The sequence below is a fragment of the Trachemys scripta genome, chromosome 10 (genome assembly GCF_013100865.1).
Source record: "Trachemys scripta elegans isolate TJP31775 chromosome 10, CAS_Tse_1.0, whole genome shotgun sequence".
Lineage (NCBI taxonomy): Eukaryota > Metazoa > Chordata > Testudines > Emydidae > Trachemys > Trachemys scripta.
This window is the reverse complement of record NC_048307.1, coordinates 29,913,049-29,937,323: the sequence shown is the minus strand read 5'-3', so window position 1 is coordinate 29,937,323 and position 24,275 is coordinate 29,913,049. Positions and strand designations below refer to the sequence as shown.

At 43.2% G+C, this 24,275-nt stretch overlaps 1 protein-coding gene across 1 annotated transcript in view; it reads left to right on the top strand.

Annotated features, from left to right (window-relative positions):
- Positions 1–24,275, top strand: part of LOC117884498 (syntaxin-binding protein 4-like) — a gene marked incomplete in the record, with an annotated part of 124,372 nt that overhangs the window by 23,216 nt on the left and 76,881 nt on the right. The window contains 1 exon segment of the mRNA XM_034784928.1: positions 13,499–13,572. Coding sequence (XP_034640819.1) covers positions 13,499–13,572 — 74 coding nt within the window.

Below are 24,275 nucleotides of genomic sequence, written 5' to 3'. Positions count from 1 at the left end.
CCCCAAAAGCCGGACATGTCCGGGAAAATCCGGACGTATGGTAACCCTAAGCAAGGGACGTTGTTAAAATGAAAGCCTTATCAATACTTTACATTTCAAACGCTTTAACTGTTTCTCCTTTTATTTATCTTTAATAAAAGGTTAAAGGATTTTTGATAGTGTTTGCCATGGCACGAAGCAAACTAAAGCTTCTGTAGGCCAACCCTGGTTTAACATTAACCAGTGACTGTGTTATGTTAACATCTTGTGGTCCATTTATTCCATCTAAACTAATACAACATTTCTGACAGCCGGTGGGGGGCCTGGAGGGTTAATACAGACTTAGAAGCTAACACCTTGGCAAACAATTGTTTTCAAAGTTAGTGTTAAACGAAAAACAATGGTATTTAAATCCTTAAATATTCTGGTCTTTTTTGAAAAAAGCATGCAAAGCAAACTGTTTTTTTGTTTGTTAAAGTTAGCTTTAAAACAATGGTTAACGTTTTAAAATGACAAAGTATTTTTAAGAAAAAGCAAAAGTAGTAAAAATTAAGTGTTTTTAATTAAGTTGCTAAATCAGACTGGCTCTCTTGTTAACAAAATGCTAGCTTATACCAGGGCTGCTGCTGCATTAGCTATAAATTAAACTTCAAATCACCAAAAGGAAGAGTTGTTGCAACACCAAACATTTTGTAATTGTTTTGTTTTTAAAATGTTGCGCAATGTTTTTGTTCTGTTTTGTTGTTTGTTTGATCTGTGCATGTGAGATGGCAGAATGCTAGTGTGGCAGGTTAGCTTTCCTGTAAGCGGCTAAGTTGCTACGATGGCCATTTTGTCCTCTCAGATGTTGGTGGTAAAGGTAGTGGGCAAGGTCTGTTACACTAAAAATGCCTGCAAATCTTTACTGCCTTTGAGTGTTGCAAATGGCTCATAAATGCAAAACTCGTTCCAAAAGAACTTTGCTTTTTTTTTTTTTTTTTTTTTTTAAAGAAAGTACCGCACTTAAATAAAAATTGTTTCTCCAGGTAAGCAAACTTAACTGGTGCATACAGTTTTTCTGGTTGGTGTAAATTGTACAGCTTTAACTGTGTAAGCAGCAAAAAAGGGGAAAGCTTCCCCTCCCCTCCCCTCCCCGCCATCTTTACCCATCTTGAGTGTACAGCCAAAGACTCAAGATCTAGGTTGTACTTTAACATGTTGCAAACATATAACAACAGCAGTTTTAAGTTTTGTTTTAGCTACAAATGTAGTGAAATGTAAGTTCTTACACTTTTTAGATGTTAATGAAACTTATCTGTAACTTTTGTAATACTTAATCAAGTAAAACTTATAAACCTAATTTTAAAATAAATGTACAAACCTTAAAATATAACCAAGTACATTTTACCTTTCCTCTAAATGACTAAACTAAATTTTTTTCCTTTGTAACTGTAACTTTATGAAAAAATATCCAATCCTAGGTGGAATTGGCTCATGGGAGCGATTATGTTGTAATAATTTGGCCTACAAATTTACTTTAATTGTAAATTCAACCATAAAAAGTGATTGTAGCTTCATAAAATGTCTCAATAACCCATAACGACAAATGTTAAAGGTTAAGGGTACAAAAGGGAGACCAAAAAAACCCCTGAATTAGTTCAAGCAAAAAGGCTTACTACTGTAACTCAAGGAATGTGTTAAAATCATGCTAAGAAAACAATGAATAAAATGTAAACAAAATAGTATCAAAAACTAAGCTTAATCAGTAAACAAAATAATAAAGGAATGGGCTATTCCCTCCTCCCTTCTCTTTGTAAGTCCTTAATTTTTTTTTTTAAAAGTCTTTACTAAAACAAGCTTCACCGTCATGGCTACCACCCATACTGTCTGCTAAAACCCTGGGGGCCTTTGTCATCCTGATCCTAAAAATGTCCTAACCAAACTGGGCCAAAGAAGAAAGACCCAGATGACATTGCCACCTTTTCTAGCTCCAGCTATGTTCCATACACCATCTAAAAGAAAAACCTACTTAAACAATAGCAGCATCAGCTCATCTCAACTAACTTCTTTTCTTCCCCTCCCCCAAAAGACAGTACTTGCCAATCTTTAATACGAGCTAAAAATGGTCGGTTAAGAATATTTTTCCTTCTTAAAAACTCTCCAGCTCCAAAAAAGGGCAATTTTTTTTTTGCCCCCAAAGCCTTATTTTATACTTTACATTGCAAACGCGTTAATTATTTTTCCTTTATCTTTCTTTAAATTGTTGTAATTTATTATTAACATTAGCCATAATATTAAACCTAAACCTAAAACCTCTATATGCCAAACCTTGTTTAATATTAATCTGTATCTAAATTATATGAACACCTTTAGCCCATTTATTCCAGCTATACTAATAGACAAGCTTTGTGGCACATGCTGTTGAAGTATTTTACAGAGCACCATGAGCACGATGACAGATCTGGAGGATCAGAGGAGGGAGGGGGCAGGTCAGCCAGTGAACTGGCTGCACAGTGCAGCAGACCAGGCTGCGAGGTCATGCAATGAGTGAGCAAGCAAGATGTCTGTCTGCTAGGTGGGAGGTGGGGCCAGTCAAGCCTGAACCTCAGACTAAAGTAGTCACCTCAGGGCAAGGCATGTCAGGCCACCAACTGGCTGAAGCCCTCTGTTGGTTGCTGGCAGATTTTCTCCATCATTGGCTTCTCTGTGTCACTTCCCTTCTCCCTAAGTCTGATTGTCACACCTATCCCATGTCGTTTCCTTGGGCAGGTCTCTCTCCTTGTGCCCTTCTTGTGCTCTGCCCTGTCCTTGTTGCTGTGTTTGAGTGTTTTCTGTTACCTCTGAGACTGTCGTGTCATCCTACAACCAGTCAGAACTGAGAGCAGGATGTAGTCACCTGCCAGGGAGCAAGGACACCAAATGCACCCATTCCCAGCTAGGAAAGTATAACCAAGCAATTCAGCCTTTTCTTGCCTCCTCGTGCTATGAGCCCTGAGCTGGAGCCCCCACTTGATGTGCCTTTTTCCTCTTCCTGCTGCTTGCTCCTTAGAAGCAGGGAAGAAAGGAAGAGGGAAGTGTAGAAGAGAGTCTCACCCACCCACAGCCTCAAGACTATGGGGCATGCAGAAGCTTCCTTTGAGACATGGCAGTATCCTCAAACTTCCTTTCTTCAGTTCTGCTTGTGTTCTCATGCACGGCATCAGTGTACAGGTACCCAACGAGGGACCACTGATCCAGCTCCCAAGCTCCTGGAAGAGGCTATTTTATTATCATGAAGGAGGTGGGAGTAGCACATCCAGGTGAAGTTCTGATTTAAAAAGGCCATCCTCCCCTCTTATGAGAAGTGGTGTGCTCCAGTGACTAGGGCATTGGATTGGGATGTCAGAGGACTTGGGGTCTAGTCCCAGCTCTGTTACTAGAGTGCTATGTGACCGTGGGCATTTCACTCTACCTTTTGTGTGCCTCAGTTTCTCCATCTAAAATCCACGGATAATGATACTTCCTTTGTAAAGTGCACGGAGAGCTGTTGATTGTTATGGTAAAGCCATAACTTCTGTGCACAAGGTATGCTTTTGGGTACCCTAGAACTTTCTTTTCTGATTGGACTTCCAGGATGCCCACTTACTGCATATGGGGGAATCCTTCTATCTGTGCATTTTCCTTAGAGAAAGGGACAGCCATTTCTAGGTTCTGCCCTTAGGATTAACTCCAGGATCTAGACTAGGGTGACCAGACAGCAAGTGTGAAAAATCGGGACAGGGGGTGGGGGGTAATTGGAGCCTATATAAGAAAAAGACCCAACAATTGGGGCTGTCCCTATAAAATAGAGACATCTGGTCACCCTAATCTAGACTCTTTAGTGATAAATGTCTGCATCAGGAAGAGTGCACATTTATCCTGAATGGGATAATCTATTTGTTCCAGCAGGCATTTTCACCAGTCTAGTAAGAGACGGGGATAGAGTGTTACAGCCAACTGAACATGACAATATCTGACTATGACTTCCCACCAGAGAGAGGATTCCCACCTGCTGCATATTGCCTAAGGCCCTAATGTTTTGGACCCTGGGAATCTGATTGTGCCTGCCAGATCTGGACAGCTAAATCTCCCTTGCCCTAGAGAGTGAAGGGTGTAGTTTCTTCAGGAAGGATCTCCCATAGACAGAGCACATTGCTTGGCTAGGAGCAAGATTGCACGATTGGTATGTAAGAGAGAATCCAGAAGAACTCTTTAAAATGCCCTTCCAGAAGGAGAAATGGCAGTGAGGGAAGTCTTCTGACTGCATCTCTGCCTATTGATTTTTGTGGGGTTCAAGAAGGGACTTAAATTTGGCACCTTGAATGCCCAAGTTGTGACATCCACTGGACTGAGCTCTCTTCAGCTGTGTATGGAGGTATGGGGGCCACCTCCACTCCCAGTGCTGTTGGCTGTAGAATGAGGAGGAGGGGGAAATGAGAGATGTATGACCAGAAAGAATAACTTAGTGTTCATTGTACTTGTCATAGTCATCATCTTCCCAATCCCTCTGGCCAGTTTGTTCGTGGAGCAATAGGCCATCTTCTTGTCCACACTCCTGCTTTTGGCAGTGATCAAAATTTGATGCTGAAGAGAGAGGTGCAAAACCTTCCACCATGTACTTAGCCAACTGTGCAGGATAAGGTCCTTCCTACAGATGGATCCCACCATTCAAGGAAGAGGTAGGAAAAGAGTGTGGCTCTGGACTGTATTTACCTTAAATGACAGTCTTTTTTGCCTTCTTGCTTCCTGGGAGGAAGAGACAATTCTACTGACTGGCTGTAGGATGGGGGAAGAGAACAACCATAACAAATGCGATTACTAGTAGGTAATTCTTTCTGTGTTTTCCTCCTTAGTTTTCTGTCTTCTATGTTAACCCCTTTGTTTCTGTCCTTTTTTTTTTTTTTTTTTGGTTGGGAAACACACAAATGGCTTGTTCTATGTTTTGCTTCACCATATTTTTTTTCATGTTCCTATTATAAGACACAGGTAGTTTAAATAAAACAAAACAAAAAGAAAGTAACTAAAGAAATCCTCCTTTCACATGTTTAGTATTAAGTCAAGCTGGTTGATATGTTTTCATTTAAATGTTTTTTATGAAAGAAAATTTTTCATGGGAACAAATAATGAGACCTGGGTTCTAGTTCCACCTCTTGCCAGTGGTCCGCTGGGTGACCACTCTGTGCCTTAGTTTCCCCACTGCAAAATGAGGATAATGATACTGACTTCCTTTGTAAAGCATTTTGAGATCTGCTGATGAAAAGTGCTAGATAAGAGATAGGAATTATGAGAATTAATGTTTTCCCTATTTTAAACTATACACACATTATTCTCAAGGAACGGCAATTACTTTACCAATAAATATTACTGTCAATGACTACATATATTTTCTGTTGTCAATAACGCTTACCACTCAGTGTTTTTCACCAATTGATCTCAAAGCAGTTTACAAATGTGGGTAAGCATTATCCTTCTCCATTTAGTCTCATGCTGAATCAGCACACAGCTGAGAAAAGAACCCTGGAGTCCTGACTCCTAGCTTGCTCACCGGATCATGGGGCACGTTTAATAGTATCTACATTTAAAAAAAATTAGAAACTGAAATAAGGATAAAAAGACTAATATAAAAATAATTGGAAAAAAATCCCTGGATTAGATTTCAGGTTGATGGTGTATGACGAACTAGGCTTTTCTTTAGATGCGTATATTTTGCTTGTTTGTTAAGTCAGTTAAGGATGTCCTTTACTTTTCATTTCATTGGTCTTTTAAATGTTTTTTGGGGGTAGGGGCTGGAAGTGGTGTGATAACATTATCATTACTTAGTGATCCAGACCATAGTGAATTGCATGTGTGTGAAATTTTCTTTTTGTTTGTGTGTGTGTGTGTGTGTGTGTGTGTGTTTGTTTTTATCTTGGCTAAACTCTCTGGGTTAGATTGGCGTAACTCCATTGACTCCAATAGTAGTACATACCCACTGGTTTCAGCAGAGCTTTGCCAAAATATTCTAGCTGAGAGTCTGGCCCATGAGCCACAAAAGGTTAATTTTGTGACTCATTTTATTAGCAATGATTCAGGGGGTTTCCTGGCCTTGTATAAAACAAGTCATGTAATGAGTCTTAGCGGCAGGATAGAAATACTCTATTATTGTGGTTTTGGAAGATTATCCGTGCGTTAGTGGATTTGGAATATGATTGTTACAATAACCAATAGGCGCATAAAAGGTTTGAGTCTGTTTAAAATATCCATTTACAAATGAGTTGTTGCAGCAGGCCTGCCTGAACTAGCCTCCACCATCCATGTGTTTTGCTGTTTGGTGAGGGAGAGCATTTTTGGAAGAGTTGGGCAAGAACTGCAGAAAAATAGAGGTCCAGCGGTTAGGATACTTGTCTAGTACTTTGCGGATTTGGGTTCAAAGCTCTGCTCTGCCACAAAACCTCCTGTATCACTTAGTCTCTCTGTGTTTGTTCCCCATCTCTAAAATGGGGATAACAGCACGGCCTTACCTCACAGAGGTGTTGTTATGATAAATATACTGATGATTGGGAGGCACTCATACTTCAATAATGGGGACCATATAAGTACCTAGGACGTTTAGATAGCTAGAAACATTATTCAAATAACCGTCCCTCACTCCCAGATTCACTTTGACCACTCAAGCAAATCTGTATTCACTACAGCTGGTCAACATTTTCTGAGTTTTCATCTTTTTGACAAAAAATTTCATACATTTATTTTAAATGAATAAATTCACATATTTGGAAGATGGTTTCAACCAGCTAAAGAGCTGGTTGGAGCTTTTTATTTTAAAATATTCATCACATCAATAAACCCCTTTTTTTTTCCCTTTTAAAATCGCAGTAAAATTTTTTGAAAAAAATCCACATTTGTTGTGTTTGTTTTTTTTTGTTTTTGGTTTGGTTTTTTTTTTTGACCCAGAGTAGTATTCACACCAGAAGTGTTTACTGGCCCTCTTGAAAGCTCTTTGTGGATATAGGAATCATCCTGTCAACGAGAAGTAACAGCATCTTGTGACTTTGGGTGATGAATCACCAGCTCAGGTAATGAACGCTGAATTGAATGTATTCCAAGGCAGTGCTTGTGATGAGATTAGTACATATAAACCATTTGTTGAACAATTCCCAATTTGCTCTTGGCTATCAGAGCAACGGTCTGGAGAACCAGAACCAGAAAAGGAAAATACCTGACAAATGAACCCATAAATACACATTTGTCTCTCTAGGAGTTAATACCCACTTCAAACACTGCCCAATAGCAATTCAGTCCTGCACCAACTGAGATTCATTTCCCCACTGAGTTTAAAGCAAAATTCCCATTGATTTTAACACGAACATGGTCAGGTCCTGAAGTTGGTATAGTGGAAAGGAACATGGTGTAATGGTTAAAACAAAGTATTTGGCATCAGATCAACTATTTCAGGCTCTGCCACTAACTCATTATATGACCTTGAGCTAGTTACCATAACCTTTGTGCCTCAGTTTCCCCATCTGTAAATTGGGGATCATAATACTGCCCTAACTTTGCAGATTGCTTTGAGAGCCTTAGATGAAAGAGACTATTTAAGAGCAATTTATTCCTGTAAACTCTCAGCAGATATTAGCACAGCCAAAGTTGATTTACTTGGTATTAACTGGGCAATGCTACAGCCCAAATAAGATATTAAAGAGGGAAAAACTGTAAACAGTGCAGTATGTTATTACTTTCAAAGCTTTGCTGCAGATTTAAAGCCTTCAGGGACATTAGCAACATGTCCTGGCTTCACCGCTGAAGGGCAATGTTCATGCGTTGGTTATTTAGAGGATATTCCAAAAGGTAAACAATAAATCATCCAATAATTATACCACTGCTCTAATTATGTATGAGCACCACTGCTTTGAGGAGGGGGCGGGGAGAGGATGAGTGTGTATATATAGATGTCTTTGCTGTTTGTTCAGGAAGGCACTTGCGATAGGCCATGCTGGTTTTGTTTGGATTGCATAAGCTTTAATCTAAAGTTAGAGATGTTTTTAGTTGATCTGTGTTAATGTTGGGTGGGAATTAACATGCATAAGAGAAGATCATGTGACCTCTCCCCCTTTTCCATCGCTTTATCGGATTCCTGCCAAAGCACAGTGGCTAGAGGCTAGCTGGGCTGGCCTGGAATCACACAACCCAGAGAGCGAGATGCCAGCGATCTCAGTCCTTTACAGAGGCGCCGTCATTATTAGCAGGTAATACCTCTGAGCAGCAAAACTGATGAAAAATGTGTGGCCGGTCAGAAGAAGGAAAGGAGACTGTGTGGTTGGGCTGGGGTGTTTAAGAGCCTCCTTGGGGAAATACAAAATTCCTGTCTGTGCTATTGATATTTAATGTCCAATCTCATATCAACTGGGCAAGAGGAAGGGAGGATTCCTTTGGTTTCCACAGAAACGTGATTCGGGGGGGGGGGGGGGGGGGGGGGGGGGAAGGATTGTGTGTCTGCTTCAGAAAGGGCTGAGACAGTGATGCAGGCTGAGAAAATCAGAAGTGCCTCCCTTAGGATAAGGGGGAAGACTTGTGTTGTCCTGTCCTGGAATATCTCCTGGCCCTTGGTACCTTTCCAGGACTTTGGTTTTTTTCTCTCCAAGCTATGAGTGACTGTGTGCTCAGGATGAAGTAAGGTATAATGGCATGATAAGTGAAAGGGCTAAGGGTTATTAAATTGGAATGAGCATAAAAACTTCCAGTGAAATGCTATTCTGAATAATGAGTTCTTTTGTTTGACTGCCTGCTCTCTTGGGGAAGGTTTCCTTCCTATTCCTGAAGTCCCAGCACTGCATAGGAAGTGATTAAAAACAGAAGACTTTTTGGAAGTCCTGCACACCTAGTATGAGACTGTCTTGTGCTCAGGATTATTTGCTCCAAAATCAGTCCTCTCTGTTCCTTTGCTATGTGTTTTGTATGATTAGAAAACTTGTTCCCTCCAATGTTAACGCTGTGTGTGTTTGGGTTTTTGTTAATTTAGTCCATTGTTGGGGGGATCAGATTTAGGGAACATTTTGGGGGTAATCGCTAGTCACCTGTTTTATGAAACCCCTATCCTGACATTACATTTGAGTTTGGGTTAAAACTCAGTTTCCTGTTAATAACATGGTTTCTTCAGGCACGTATCCAGGTAACTCTGCAAAATTCTGCGTAGTAACTTCAATATACTTAATTAGGGCCACACATTCTGCTGAAGTAAATTGGTGTAGCTCCATTGACTGATTTACACTAGCTGAGAAATTGGCCCTAGATGTTTATCTAATGCCTTGAATATGTAAAATATTATATAAATATTAAGTATGATTAATATGAAACTGAAGTAGGAGGGATGAAGATTTTTTTGATTGGAAGGTAAAATTCGATCAGAGACTTCGTCTTGGATATTAGGGTCTCTGAGGTGTAGTTTCGAGCTGCGTGAAGGTACTTAGTTGGGATTTAAATCTTGGATGTCCCTACAGGCTCTTCTGGAAAAATGCAGGGTTACTCCTCCCATAAACTGTTGCGTTTAGATCTGGTTAACAGGCTCTGCTGTATCCACTTCCATGTTATTGCTGAGACCAAACCATGTCAAATCTTATGCTGAATCATGAAACTTGCATTTTTCCTCCAAGGTGAACTATGGGAACAGGAGAGTGCACGGCAAGAGGCTGAATTAGAGAGGACCTCAGAATTGGGTTTTCATCTAGAATATTTGGGCACTTTTGGCTTGTTAGGTTAAAGTCCACCCACTCCCATGTAACACTGCTGCTGTGAAAGTATCTCAAGGGGCCAGGAGAAGAAAAGGGACCATACTTGAATTCTAAACAGGGCTTTAGTGATCCAAATAAAAACCTGTATTTTTGAGGCAAGTTGAATCTAATACTCAGGCACTCTGCAGCCCCGAGTCGTCTTTAAATAAATAATTAAAGGGCAGAAATTTCAGAGGTCTTCAGCATTGGCCTAACTCTGCTCCCACTGAAGTCAGTCCCACCCCAAATGTCTCTCAAAAGCCTTCATGGTGGGAACTTGAGCTCGGTGGTGCCTCAGGATGGGAATTTGTCTATCCTAATCTCTTGTAGTGCAATATATTGGTGTAGCACTGTCGATGTCAGGGGACTGGATGATGGTGTGCTAATGTGACCTTATTTATATCTATGCTGAAATGTCCGAAAGGCTGGATCTCTACCTCTGTGCCTGGGAGGAAGTCAGAGGCACTATGGAACATACACGGCCTCTTGATACTTCCCAAGTGTTTGAAGTTACCTTGTTAATAAGTTTTCTGTTTTTACTTAATATTGTGACCCACTTATTTGCTTGGGTGTCGGAGGGTGGGAGTCCCAGACTCTGGAGGTCTAGAGCATCTGTTTTTTGACTAGAGATGGCCGGAATGTTTTCGCTAAAATGAAATGTCAGCAAAACATGCCGTTTCATCCGAGCCAAAACATTTTGCTGAGAGAGATTGGTTTCCATGAAATCATAGACTCACAGGACTGGAAGGGACCTCGAGAGGTCATCTAGTCCAGTCCCCTGCACTCAAGGCAGGACTAAGTATTATCTAGACCAGTGATTCTCAAACTAGGGCGGCTACTTGTTCAGGGAAAGCCCCTGGTGGGCCATGCTGGTTTGTTTACCTGCTGTGTCCACAGGTTCGGCTGATTGTGGCTTCCACTGGCCGCAGTTTGCTGCTCCAGGCCAATGGGATTGCAGGAAGTGGTGCGGGCCAAGGGATGTGCTGGCCGCCCTTCCTGCAGCCCCCATTGGCCTGGAGCAGCAAACCGCGGCCAGTGAGAGCCGTGATTGGCTGAACTTGTGGATGCGGCAGGTAAACAAACTGGCCCGGCCCGCCAGGGGCTTTCCCTGCACAAGCGGCGGCCCTAGTTTGAGAACCACTGATCTAGACCATCCCTGACAGGTGTTTGTCCAACCTGCTCTGAAAAATCCCCAATGATGGAGATTCCACAACCTCCCTAGGCAATTTATTCCAGTGCTTAACCACTCTGACAGGAAGTTTTTCCTCATGTCCAACCTAAACCACCCTTGCTGCAATTTAAGCCCATTGCTTCTTGTCCTATCCTGAGAGGTTAAGAAGAACAATCCCTCTTTCTTGTAACAACCTTTTATGTACTTGAAAACTGTTACCATGGCCCCTATCAGTCTTCTCTTCTCCAGACTAAACAAACCCAATTTTTTCAATCTTCCCTCATAGGTCATGTTTTCTAGACCTTTAATCATTTTTGTTGCTCTTCTCTGGACTTCCTCCAATTTGTCCACATCTTTCCTTAAAAGTGGTGCCCAGAACTGGAAACAATACTCCAGTTGAGGCCTAATCGGTGCAGAGTAGAGCGGAAGAATTACTTCTTGTGTCTTGCTTACAATACTCCTGCTTATATATCCCATAAAGATTCACTTTTTTTGCAGTAGTGTTACACTGTTGACTCATATTTAGCTTGTGATCCACTATGACCCCCAGATCCTTTTCTGCAGTACTCCTTCCTAGGCAGTCATTTCTCATTTTGTTGTTCCTTCTTAAGTGCAATACTTTGCATTTGTCCTTCTTGAATTTCATCCTGTGTACTTCAGATCATTCCTCCAGTTTGTCCAGATCATTTTGAATTTTAATCCTATCTTCCAAAGAACGTGAAACCCCTCCCAGCTTGGTATTGTCTGCAAACTTTATAAGTGTTGCACCCCAAAATCCCACCTCTGACACCAGTGTGACCAAGTTCCTCCTCTATCTTGGTGGGTCCTTGCCTCAGAGATTCACCATGTGGGTTGGGGAACAGCCCAGAGACCTTCCCCTCTGGAAGAAGCCACAGTCCAGGTCAATTGGGAGGTTTGGGGGGAACCCGGGCCCACCCTCTACTCCAGGTTCCAGCCCAGGGCCCTGTGGACTGCAGCTGTCTATAGCGCCTCCTGTAACAGCTGCATAACAGCTACAACTCCCTGGGCTACTTCCCCATGGCCTCCTCCAAACACCTTCCTTATTCTCACCACAGGACCTTCCTCCTGGTGTCTGATAACACTTGTGCTCCTCAGTCCTCCAGCAGCACACCCTCTCACTCTCAGCTCCTTGCGCTTCTTGCTCCCAGCTCCTCACACTCGCACTACAAACTGAAGTGAGCTCCTTTTTAAAACCCAGGTGCCCTGATTAGCCTGCCTTAATTGATTCTAGCAGCTTCTTAATTGGCTCCAGGTGTCCTAATTAGCCTGCCTGCCTTAACTGGTTCTAGCAGGTTCCTGATTACTCTAGTGCAGCCCCTGCTCTGGTCACTCAGGGAACAGAAAACTACTCATCCAGTGACCAGTATATTTGCCCTCTACCAGACTCCTGTACCCCACTGGTCTGGGTCTGTCACAATGTACTCTCTATGCCATTATCTATATCATGGATGAAGATATTGAACAGAACCGGACCAAGAACCGATTCCCGCGGGACTCCACTCGTTATGCCCTTCCAGCATGACTGAACCACTGATAACTACTCTCTGGGAACAATTTTCTAATCAGTTATGCACCCACCTTATAGTAGTTCCATCTAGGTTGTATTTCCCTAGTTTGTTTATGAGAAGGTCATGTGAGACTGTATCAAAGCCTTACTAAAGTCAAGATATAGATAATATTTGGGAAGGTTTTGGGGTGAGAGAGACTCATAGACTTTACAGTCAGAAGGGACCATCATGATAATCTAGTCTGACATCCTGCACATTGAGGTAGTGAACTTCCCCACTTCCACTGGAGGAGAGGGGGAAACACAAGAGACTCTCTAGCTCGGTGGGTACGGCACTGGCCTGGGATGTTGGAGACTAGGTTCAGGTCCTTACTCTGCCTTATTTGGGGTGCTCTGGGATGAAAACTCTGCTCTAGAGCAGGGAGCTGAGCTTGGATCTCTCAAGCCAGTGCCCTATCCACCTTACTATAGAGTGTGACATGATGCAAAAGCGTTTGAACAAAAACGTTGAAAGTTGCCACAAAATGGAGTAGTCCTCCAGTCAGCTCTGATTTGATCAGTGCTCCTCCGTGTTAATTACGTGTGTGCTTTAAAACCTTGGAGCTGAAATCTCCTCCACCTCTTACCAAATTCCTTCATTACAGAATGAGTTGGTTTAAACTGTTTTTGACAGTAGACCTATTGGACTATTGGTCCAAATTCAGATCTAATTTGTGTACCAATGTATGTCTGGAATAAATCCATTAGCCAGAGTGGTGGTGGTCCACATGGACACTGGTTTCATTGAGAACACAAACACCTATATTTTGTGTATATGTGTGTGTCTGTCTTTCCATGTCTGGGTATGTATAAATTAGCTTATGTCTCTGTAACTTTGTGAGGTTTTATTTTTGCCCTCTACCAGCATGCACATTATGCACTGGTTTGTGTCTTTTGAAACGGTGTGTTTTTTGTATGGTTTTATGGGCACAGATTGTGTGGGTGGGGTGGGGGTTTCGGTTTCTGTGTGTGTGTGTGTGTGTGTGTGTGTGTGTGACTATTTTAGCCTCTTCAAACTGTATCTGGTCTCTCTTCCAGGACACTCATGGGACCGTATGGAATGGATCGAACAGTGCACTGCATTGATTTCTATGACTGTGCAAATGGGCTGGGTGAGTACTTTGTGTATGTGCAAGCGTCACCCTAGGGTATTGGAGAAAATGCACCATCAAATTGAGCTTCCAACATCTTGAGTGGCGACCTCCTCATGCAGGTACAATGCAGAGGGCTGTGTCTTTTTTTGAATAGCTTCTGGAGTGTGTAAGGGAACTATACTCTTAAGACCATGCTGATCTTGTGGTTAATATACAAGAGTGGGTGATGAGACCTGGATTCTATTCCCAGTTCTGCCACAAACTTCCCGGGTCACCTTGGACAAATCACCGAGGCCCAAATTTTCCACTGATTGTTTTGTGTACCTCCATTTTTGAGTGGCCAGCCGGAGACACCTTTATCGGGGCACCCAAACTAATATTTGTTAAATGTCAGTCTTTGTCTCTCTGAGCCTCAGTTTCTCCACTTGTATAACAAGCACATATATATTTCTCCACTGTTGTAAAATATGCTGAGATCTCTGGAAGAAAAGAATTTTGTAGGTGTATTATTTTTATTATATTGTAACATTCAATGATGGGAAATTGAAGCTAGGCAAATTCAGACTGGAAATAAGGTGCAGTTACTTACCAGGGAGGATGTTACTCACTGGAACAACTTACCACGGGATATGGTGGATTCTTCATCACATGGAGACTGTAAATCAAGAAGGGATGTCTCTCCAAAAGATACCCTCTATTTCAACCAGAAGTTATGAGCTTGATGCCAGGATCACTGGGCGAGCTCCTCAGGGCTGAGCTATGCAAGAGGTCAGACTAGATTGTCATAATGGTCCCTTCTAGACTTTATATCTCTGGATACTCTCTTTCTGAAAACAGCCAGGATTTGGGATTGGGTGAATCAAAACGTGGGTTTGAGACCACAGAATGACTGTATTTCACAGAGGTAGTGAGGAGCAAATGACCCTGCAAGCCCTTTAAGACCAATGAAAACACAAAGCTGTCCTGAACACAACTGTTGCTCAGACAGATGCTCCTCTTGACTTCAGTGGGAGCAGGGAGGCCAGCACTGAGTGCTTTTGAAAACCTCACTCTCTCTGAACACCAGTCTGGCAATGGGGCTGTCACCATGCTATAGCCCACTCAGACATGCCCCGTCTTTGGCAGCTAGCTGGCACCCCCTTTTCCACTTGGTGATGCTGCAGCCAGATTATGGCTGCCTACTGCATGGGTGTGCTGGGAGGAAGTACATGCCATGCACGCTCTGCTCCTTGGGCACCCATGCAGGGCCAGCCACAACTTGACCTGTTCTCCCTGTTTGTTAGATTGAACTCTGACCTTCACATGAGGTGTGGCTGGGAAGTTTCTGGTGCCTGGCCAGCTGCAGATTATCCATCTCCCAGTGAAAGGTGCCATGAGATAGTTAAAGTAACCTCATATTCCCCTCTCTTGCCACAAGCAGAGTCTGCAGTGCTGCCCAGGATTACAGAACTGCTGCTCTAGCCTCCTGCGCAGATATTACCTTAGCAGCATACATTTAATGACTTGGAAGTGCTTTGTAATACCTACACTTTGAAAGGTAGGACAGAAACCCAAATTCTATTCTAGTCAATGCTGCATAAAAGTTTAATATCCTATAGACAGATCCTCAGCTGTTGTAAAGTAGCAGAGCTTGGTAGCTGTAAAATATTTTTTCTGTCACCCCCCCCCCCCCGCAATAATTAAATTATTATTTTTTTTTTGGTCACATTTCCATGGAAAATTTTGAGGGTTTTTTGGCTGAAATATTTTGAGGCTGATATGGTGCTGCGGTGCATCATGGGAGTTGTAGTTCTGGTGCCTCGTGCTCCCTTTCTTCTCAATGGGCTCGGCTTCATGGTCAAACCATGTCTCCCATGATGCATCATGTACCTCTTGGTGAGAAGAGGCAGTGCATTGTGGCTGTGGTACATCATGATAGATGAAATCTGGCTGAGGAACCTGGCCTGTGGAAGAGAATGGGAGCATGAGTCACTGGAACTATAATTCCCGTGAGACACCACTATGGCATTTCAGAATCAAAATATTTTGGGTTTTGACCAGTTTTTAGTTCTGTGTTTCAACAACAACCAAAAAACACCCCAAAATAGAAATTGGCACTTCTTATGAAATATTTTAGTCAAAAACCCAATTTCCTGTTGCAAAAGAGCTCCCATGGAAAACTTTCAGCCAGCCCTTTGAGTCAATTTATGCTAATTTACACCAGCTGAGAATCTGACCCATATTTTAGTTTTTGAAAGCATGAACCTGTTGGCTAGGTTTGTGTGCAGTGTTACCAGGTGGCACAGCACAGAAGATGTGGCCCAAGGAGTGGGGTGGAGGCCAAAGTTGGCCACTAGCGTAAAGTAGAGCAGCTCCAAATCCTCATCATGGAGGGTGGGAGCCAGAGTCGCACACGTTATGTTCTGTACGGTGCATACTTTAAAAAAAAAAAAAAAAGATGAAATGACAAATCCATCTGAATTCATGATGGTGCCTAATCAGTGAGACTCTTCAACAATCATAGCCAAAGAGAGAGAGGTGCTAAGAATTTAAGCTCAGCAGATGAACTAGTAAGTGGAATTTCAGCTCTCCTGAGAAACTAGCGAACGGCTGTTTGGTAACTGTCTATTTTCAGCCGTCTGAGTGAGTTGTTTGACAGTTGTGATGTCATCTCCACTGAAGGAATAGGTCTGCTTCTGTGGAGCTTCCACTCTGTAGATGGGCTAACCTGTGCAATGACTGGGAGCTCAGAGCATTTCCATTATCCAGTGGCTCGGAAATTTCAGCTCCATAGATGAACAAACTTGATTCAGTTGCTGGGATTGGAGCTCTGGGAATGGACTAGCTAGGTCAGTGACTAGAAGCTCAGGAGACTGGCTAGCATGCATTAGCCTTTCACATGTCCATAAATTATATACTTGATCCATATGTTGCTATATCACGTTCTAAAACTGTATCTCTCCACCAAACTCTACCCAAGAAGGGGCAAGAGGCCTTTGTAAAGTGTTGCAATATGATGCAGTTGGCAGTTCTGAAGTCTGGTGATTCAGTTTTCAGTGCAGTCCTTCAGCTTTTCTTCCTGTTCTGTTGTGGGACGAACCATGGATCATATAGCCAGGTAAACTCATCCAAGGTAAGTAACACACTTAAAAAAAATCACTCTTTCAGCCAGAAACGAGAGCAATAAAGTCATTACAAGAGTACAGTACTAAAGCTAGCTCTTAGCCAGTTCGACAGGGCTCAGAATGCTATGGAAAAAAAGGAGCATCTGTGAATCATAGCCTTAACTCCTAACCTATTAATGGGCCAAATTCTGACCCTGGCGTAATTCCAGAGTAACTACATGGATTTAAGTATTAGTCCAGACTTACACAAGTGTAACAGATCAGAGCTAAGCACTAGGTCTGTTCTGTGGCTTTAACTTGAAACCCAAACAATCCCAAATGAAAGCCCAATGCTCCTAAAATTGTAACTTTTAATTAGGAATAGTTCTCAGAGGCAAGTGCTAGTTAAACAGAAAAGCTGAGATCCAGTCATCCTCACCTTCATCATCTTAGAACTGAGCTGAGTGTGACTCACCTGCCACCTGTCCCTGACCCCAGACAGAAAAGAAGCCAGAGACTGCAAGAGTAACAGAGGGAGTAAGAGAAACATAACTGAACATTGTCAGCTTAGGCGTTGAACAGGAGTCTGCTCCACAGTGTCTAGGAGCAGGGATAAAGGTCGCAATCCTGAGGTTTGGTGTGTGGGATGGAAGACCGAGCAATGCATTAACAGGTGGAAAGCACTCAACTTTGAGCAGCGGATCACAACCCGGGCAACAATAATAGTTAGCCCTTACAAAGTACAGTTCATCTACAAAGCTGGATACCCATGACCACCTCTGTTTTACAAATTGGGGAACTGGAGCACAACGACTGACTTTGCCCAAGGTCACGTAGCAAATGTGGCCGGGCAAGGGCTTGAAACCAAGTCTGTTGTTTGTTTGGTGCCTGATCCAATAGACCTCAGTGTCTATTTGGCACCTAGTTGTTGAGCGTCACTGAAAGCCACTGGGGATCATGACCACTAGACTAAACAAACAGCTTATCTAGGGACCCCTTGACCCATAGTGGAGATGAAGATCCAGGAGCACTGTGGGATTATAGGTCTGAGGATTTTTTCCAATGGCAGTGGAGGGAACAGGGTTTGGTGCAAAAGTCCAGGGTCTGAATTTTGAAATATACTGTAAAGAACCTCAAACAAACGCTCTCTGGGTCATTCTAAGCTCTACCCTGACCTGGAATTTCCTCCATAAACCTTTACTCTGTGAAAGAGAAACCATCGAGGACACCCGTACCAAGTCCAGGACTTTTGCCAAAAAAGAAAGATTAAAGAGATCCAAAATAGGCTAGATTATCAGGCCCTAAGTATTACTTAATAAGTATTATCCTGGGGCACGGATGCTATCACAATTAAAGGGGCACTGTCAATTTAATTTTGGTCCCAAATATAAGTTGGGTTAAAATAAGTCTTTCTTTCTAAAACCTAAAAGGATAATAGAAATGTTTCCACAATTTACAAAAAATTCCCTCTCATCTACACAGTTGGCTTTTCATTTAGCATTTAACATCCAAACATAGCTGCACTAAGAACCTGAAAGTGAAATGGATAGAAAATAAAAGGGAAATGATTGTCCTTGATTATCTTTGTTCAATCCAAGGAAATGCAAAATTGACTAAGCCCATATACAGTGACGTGTAAACCAGAATTTAAAAATTCTTTTCCTTCTAGAAGCTGTTATTAGTAACACACTCTAGGTCAAACATTTGTTCACAATTTAGGATTTTTAAATTGACTATCCTTTTATGGTTTTAACATCAGTTCCATTTAAACACCTGTTTGCATAAGCTTATAACTTAAGCCCTGATCTTGTAAAGATTTATGAGCATGATTAACTTTATGCACGAGTGGTTATATTGTCACTATTGCCAACCACAAGCCCCCGCAAATCAGGAGATTGGCCTAAAAATCATGATTTAAATAATAGTAAACATCAGGATAGGTTTATCTTCTGGTTTTGGAACCATAGGGTTCAGTTGCTTCACATTCTCAAGAGTCCGTCTGCAACCATGAGGACTAAATATTTACTGTTGTTTTAAATGAAAACTGAGATTTTTTTTTTTTTTTTGCAATCACTTGAATCCAGGAACTGGGGCATTAAGAAAATCTCCAAATATCATGAGATTGGTAATAAATTCACCAGAGTTGGTGCAGTGCCTTGAGGTCAAGTGAGCGAATCTTTACACATCACTAGCTAACAAAATTCTCCTTGCTCTGGAGGGCGAGTTCTCAGTTTGGGTGCCATTTTGTGGTTCTCTCTCTTTCTCTCTTTTATCCCATCTTGTGAAAAGCTTCAGTTGGCATTTTCCTGCTTTTAAATGGCCAAAATAGTGTGTGGTGGTTGTGGATACTCTCCCCACCCCCACCCCCATCTCATGTTCAGCCGTGCACATGCATAGAACCTGAGTGTCTTCTGCTTGGAACAGAACCTGGAGCAAGTGGCCCTCTATTAATGGCTCACTCCTGATTGGTATTTTGGCAGTGGGTTTCTTACTCTCTCCTTTTCCCTCTATGTGAAATAGCTGAGACATTAAACTATTGCATTAACACACTGACTCACTTCCAAAGAACTCGCATAATAATTTTTACCACCATATTGGCCCCATAGATATGTTCACACAATGAGTTCCCAATCTTGGTTGCTTCCTAGTCGCTATTGTATCGATAAACATGATTAATAGATGCTTGGAGCGAGACGTGATTGACTGGATAATGCAAGTCATCATAATGCATACGCATATGCTCACCTCGGCACTATCCTTTTGGGCAAGGAACTGTGCTGATACTCATTTAGTTGCTGGATTGGAATGACTTTGAGGAAGATATTCTGATCTGATGGGGAAAATTCAGGAAGAAACCTAAATAACCCACCTTTATTATTACTATTTATTTGTACTGCACTAGAGCTTAGTAGCCAGGCCAGGACTCTGTTGTGCTAGGGGCTGTACAAACATAGAACAAAAAGATGCTCTCTGCCCTAAAGTGCTCACCACGTAAAATTCAACTTCTAGTCAATGTGGTGTATTCCCTGTTCAACACTTCCATCAGGTCTAACATGATGTAACCCTAAAGGGTAGTCCATCTCCATGCCTGGCCATGGCTTCTAGACGGCACTGTGGCAAGGAGGAGATGCAGTTCTGAGAGAGAGACCTAGGTTTGGAGTGAGTCCTGGATCTGCCTCCCGTGTTGGGTACCACCTTCTTGCTGGCTCGCTCTTGCTGCGCTCCATCCTCTTTGCCACAGGCACCTGTGCCTTTCCATCCGCTGGAAAGCAATAGGGGGCTGGTGGCAACTGCAGACACCTGTGGGGAGGGGCTTGCACAAGGAGGGGCTTGCCCCCCAGTAATCGGTGGGGCACAGAACTCCGGCCCCAGTGCTGCAGCAGGGAGATGAGCTCCTCCGGCCCCGGGGCTGTGGTGGGGCAGAGAACATGCCCCTCCAAAAGCCGTCAAAATGTTATTCCTGCACATGCCCCTGCCCGTGGGGTAAGTGGGGAGAGGCTGGCCTGGACCCCAGGTAGGCTCTGCACTGGGGGTGAGTGGTGGTGGGCTGGCAGCCCACGGCTACTTGCGTGGTAGTGACGAGCCCTCATCAGTGCTGAGCAAGCAGGTCAGAGAAGGGCTTATTAAGCTAGTGGATGGCCCGTTGTTCAGCAAAGAGGGAGTCTTGGGAGCTGGGATGGGAAAGAGGAGAGAGATGAGAGTGGACTCAGTCTCCCTCTCTGTTTAGAGCCCTAGGGATGAGTACTCCCTCCTTAGGGTTCAGGGTAAATGTGCAGTCTCCTCCCCACCCACTTCTCTGAAGCCTGGCCTTGTCCCCTTCCTCATGTCTATCTGGGCTATGTCCTGCTCCCATTTCCGGTCATTGGGGCCTGCTCCCTCTGAAATCAGTGGCACTCTCTTGCTGTTCCTCAGCTGATTTCTGTGGCAAAGCCCTTCGTACCTGTCTTTGCCATTGTAGTAATAATAATAATAATTAATAATAAATAGGAGTTTTGCCGGTGATTTCATTGGGACAAATTCAGGACCACAGTCCTTCATCTTTGTGGCTATCTTCACCTCACTGTGCGTATAACTATCCAGGTCAGCCAGTCACCCAAGACATCGCCCCCTTCTCCAGAAGCTCCTCCATACTACTTCTAAGTTGCTGAGTATAGTAAGATGGTTTCTTGCTTGTCCATCTTTGGTGTCAGGTTTCCCACCTGCCTGTTTTGTCCTTGGCCACATTCAGCCCTGTAATTTCCATTCCATCATGCGTGCCACATCCTTTGCACCTGCCCCCACAAATGGGGCACTAGTGCAGGTGAGCAGTTGAACAGCCTGACAATTAAGCCACACCAGTGCAAAAGGATCCTATTGTTGTAAAATGCTTATCCAAGAGTAGAAATAGGGCTTAAGCTGTGTCACAATTTTGCCCTTTAGGTTTGATTCTGTATGTAACAGGAGACTCTTCCCCAGGGGTGGCCTGAGTCTGCAGTTGATGCAGTTTCTGCTGCATTAGAAGTAGCTGCATATTGCTGTGGAAAAATCTTAAGTCTCTTACTACCCAAATTAGGGACAGCGTGCAGGGACTAGACCTTTCGAGTGTGAGAGACAGACATGGCCCTTTGCACGGCTTTGGTTCTGATTCTTAAGTGTGTGTGTGTGTGTGGAGGCGGAGCGCATGGGGGAGTGGGTGGCTTTGGGGGAGGAAGTTGTTTTGTTTACCAATATTGGAGTTAAAGTCAATGTTTTCCCCTCTCAAAGTTTGAATGTGTCTGAGACTAATACTGTGAGTAATCACTGATTTTAATAACCAGATTGGATTTTCTGCTGACATTTTTGGGGATAAAGGAGGATTTGTAGATACTCTGGCTATATTAAACCATTATTACAATTGATTCATGGACACAAAGGAGAAATGAGTGATTACAGTTTTTTTTAGTACCTAAACAGAGGAACAGCTAGAATCTGCAGTCCTCAAATACACCTGTGTGTGCGTGTGTGTGTTACACTATAGTTGTAATTCTCAGCAATTATATAATTTTACATTATTTCTGTCCCCTATTTTGTATAATTTCTCTCTGTTGTATTTCTAACTGATACTGTGTAGAAAGATGCATGGGTGACTGTTGGAGTCCATCATCAGTATAAGTCTGAGTGCCACATAATGAGACCTCAAAGCTCTAGATACTCAGAGGAGACAGAATTGTCCTCTCAGAGCCTGTTAATCACAGCACTTGGTCGTGGTAGAAAAGAAATTGTGTCCCCTTAGGTCAGGGGTTGACAACCTTTCAGAAGTGATGTGCCGAGTCTTCATTTATTCACTCTAATTTAAGGTTTCAAGTGCCAGTAATACATTTTAATGTTTTTAGAAGGTCTCTTTCAATAAGTCTATAATAGATAACTAAACTATTGTTGTATGTAAATTAAATAAGGTTTTAAAAATGTTTATGAAGCTTCATTTAAAATTAAATTAAAATGCAGAGCCCCCCGGGTTGGTGGCCATGACCTGGACAGTGTGAGTGCCACTGAAAATCAGCTGCGTGCTGCTTTCGGCACGCGTGCCATAGGTTGCTTACCCCTGCCTTAGATGTTCAGGAGAAAGGTCTGCAAGTCCTGGAGGAGGCTATCTGAGGCTGTCAACATAGTATAACCATTTTTCTGCTAGGCAGGAGGGGGAAAGCAACAGCAGAAAACAGGTATATGTATGGGGGGACTTGGCAGTTTGTAGCCCCTATACACAGAAGAGCTGAGCTGTGTAAATATCCCAGCACAGAAGAGGGTTTTGGGACAGAGCAGTGGCATGTGGCATCAAGAGGTGACAAAGTGCCTTGTAGAGGGTCTGTAATGGTTAGGGACACTATTCCAGCCACCTGGCTATTCTGACAGCCAGAGAGGAACTCTGGAACTGTATCCCATCTTGTCGACTACCTCAGAGTTTGCTGCTGTAAGCCTACTCACTCAGGCTTTGTGCAGTGTGGGGAGGAAGTGAATTTCAGCCTGAGGTGTTTTGTATGTTGTATTGCCAACCCCAAATGTTGAACAATCCCTTGCCGTGCCCACAATCATGATACTGGCTTAAAAATAATGAGATTCTCAAAAATAATTTTTATTCATCTTTTTTTATGTTTTTGAACCTTTTAAGCTTTTCTACACAATTGGGAGGGCTAGAAACTTTTGTTTAAAAGCTGAGATTCTTATGTAAGCATTTGACTCTAGAAGATGGGCTCTTATGAAAAACACCTATTATGTAGAGGGACACAATACAATGGCTACAGTTAACAATACTGCTGTTGTAGAAACTTGTGTCTTCTATGAATCGTGCCGATACCAACCCAGAACAAAGGGGAAAAAACATCTTAAAGAAATGTCCCCGGGACTCTCCCATTGCTGTGTCTCGCATAGTGCTCAACACACTGTTAATGCTTAACAAAAAATAATAAAAGAAACTGAGGTCTTCCAGTTTTCTTACTAATTAGAAACAGAAAGAGACCAGCACACCCTTTCCTCAGCAAAGAGGTTTGTCAACATTTCTAACCATGCTCTCGAAGTGCCCCTGACTGTGGGGGGAACTGTGTGGAAGGACAAGAGGATCACATCCTTCATAGACATTTAATGAGAAATTGAAGTGGGTCAGAATGTCCTAAAATGAACTAACTTTTGCGCATACACACACACTCCCACTGGTATACTTTTGCTCTCAGGTGGCTTCATTATGCCTGGGCAGCGCTCAGAGGCCCGAATACTGCTTGGGATGCATGCTTGGGATGCATGTCTGTGGCCACTGTGGAAGTCAGGGTGTGGTGTGTGTCAACCTAAGGGCAAAATGACCCAGCAGAGTGAAGGATCTCTTGGTCTCCTCCCCTTCTACCGGGTGCACGTTGTGCGGACAGGCATTCCATTCTTCTTCCAATAGATCCCCATCGCTAGTGTGGGAGAGGAATTAATTCACTGCATTTATTTAATCCTGAGCTTCCTAAATGTTGCTCCATCTTCGAGGTCCCTGCCCTGAAGGTGCTTCCTTCCTCTGAATCCAGTCTTGGGCTGTCTTCAGCCCTGACCCATGTGCGTTTCTGCAGGCACAACACAACTGTGGGCCTCCTGGCAGTGCAAAGTCCACCGAGTGGTGGAGCCAGTGCTTAATTTGTGCCAGGGCTGAGCCCCGGTATCTCTAGGCCTGGCAGTTCATAGCCCTGGCACCTTTGGCTTGCTGCATCAGTTATGAAAGTACAAAACTTGCTTGAGCCCCGGCACCTCTTTCATTACAAATGAAGCACTGGGTGAAGCCAGTACTGTAGAGCACCTTCCGCACCCAGGGGGCCCACAGCTGGCGATTGTCTCTCCAAGAGTAGGCAGCAGTGATCTCTGAGGAGGAGTGGGCAAAGATCTTAGGAGATGTGTAGACTCAGCACATTTTTTAGGCATCTTCCAATGGCAGGACTTCGCTGGAGTCCCACCTGCTCTCTCTTGGCTGGACGTCTTGGGGATGATGGTGGACCAGACACCTGCTGCCATCCCTCAGGGCATGTTCCCCCGGGGGTACAGCTGTACCCAGTTGCGCACAAGAGTCTGTGCACACTGTGCCCAATGTGCCAGTGCGGGGAGTCAAGCCCATGGTAGTCATCCAGCTCTGGTGCTCCCCACTTTGCTGCCATGGCT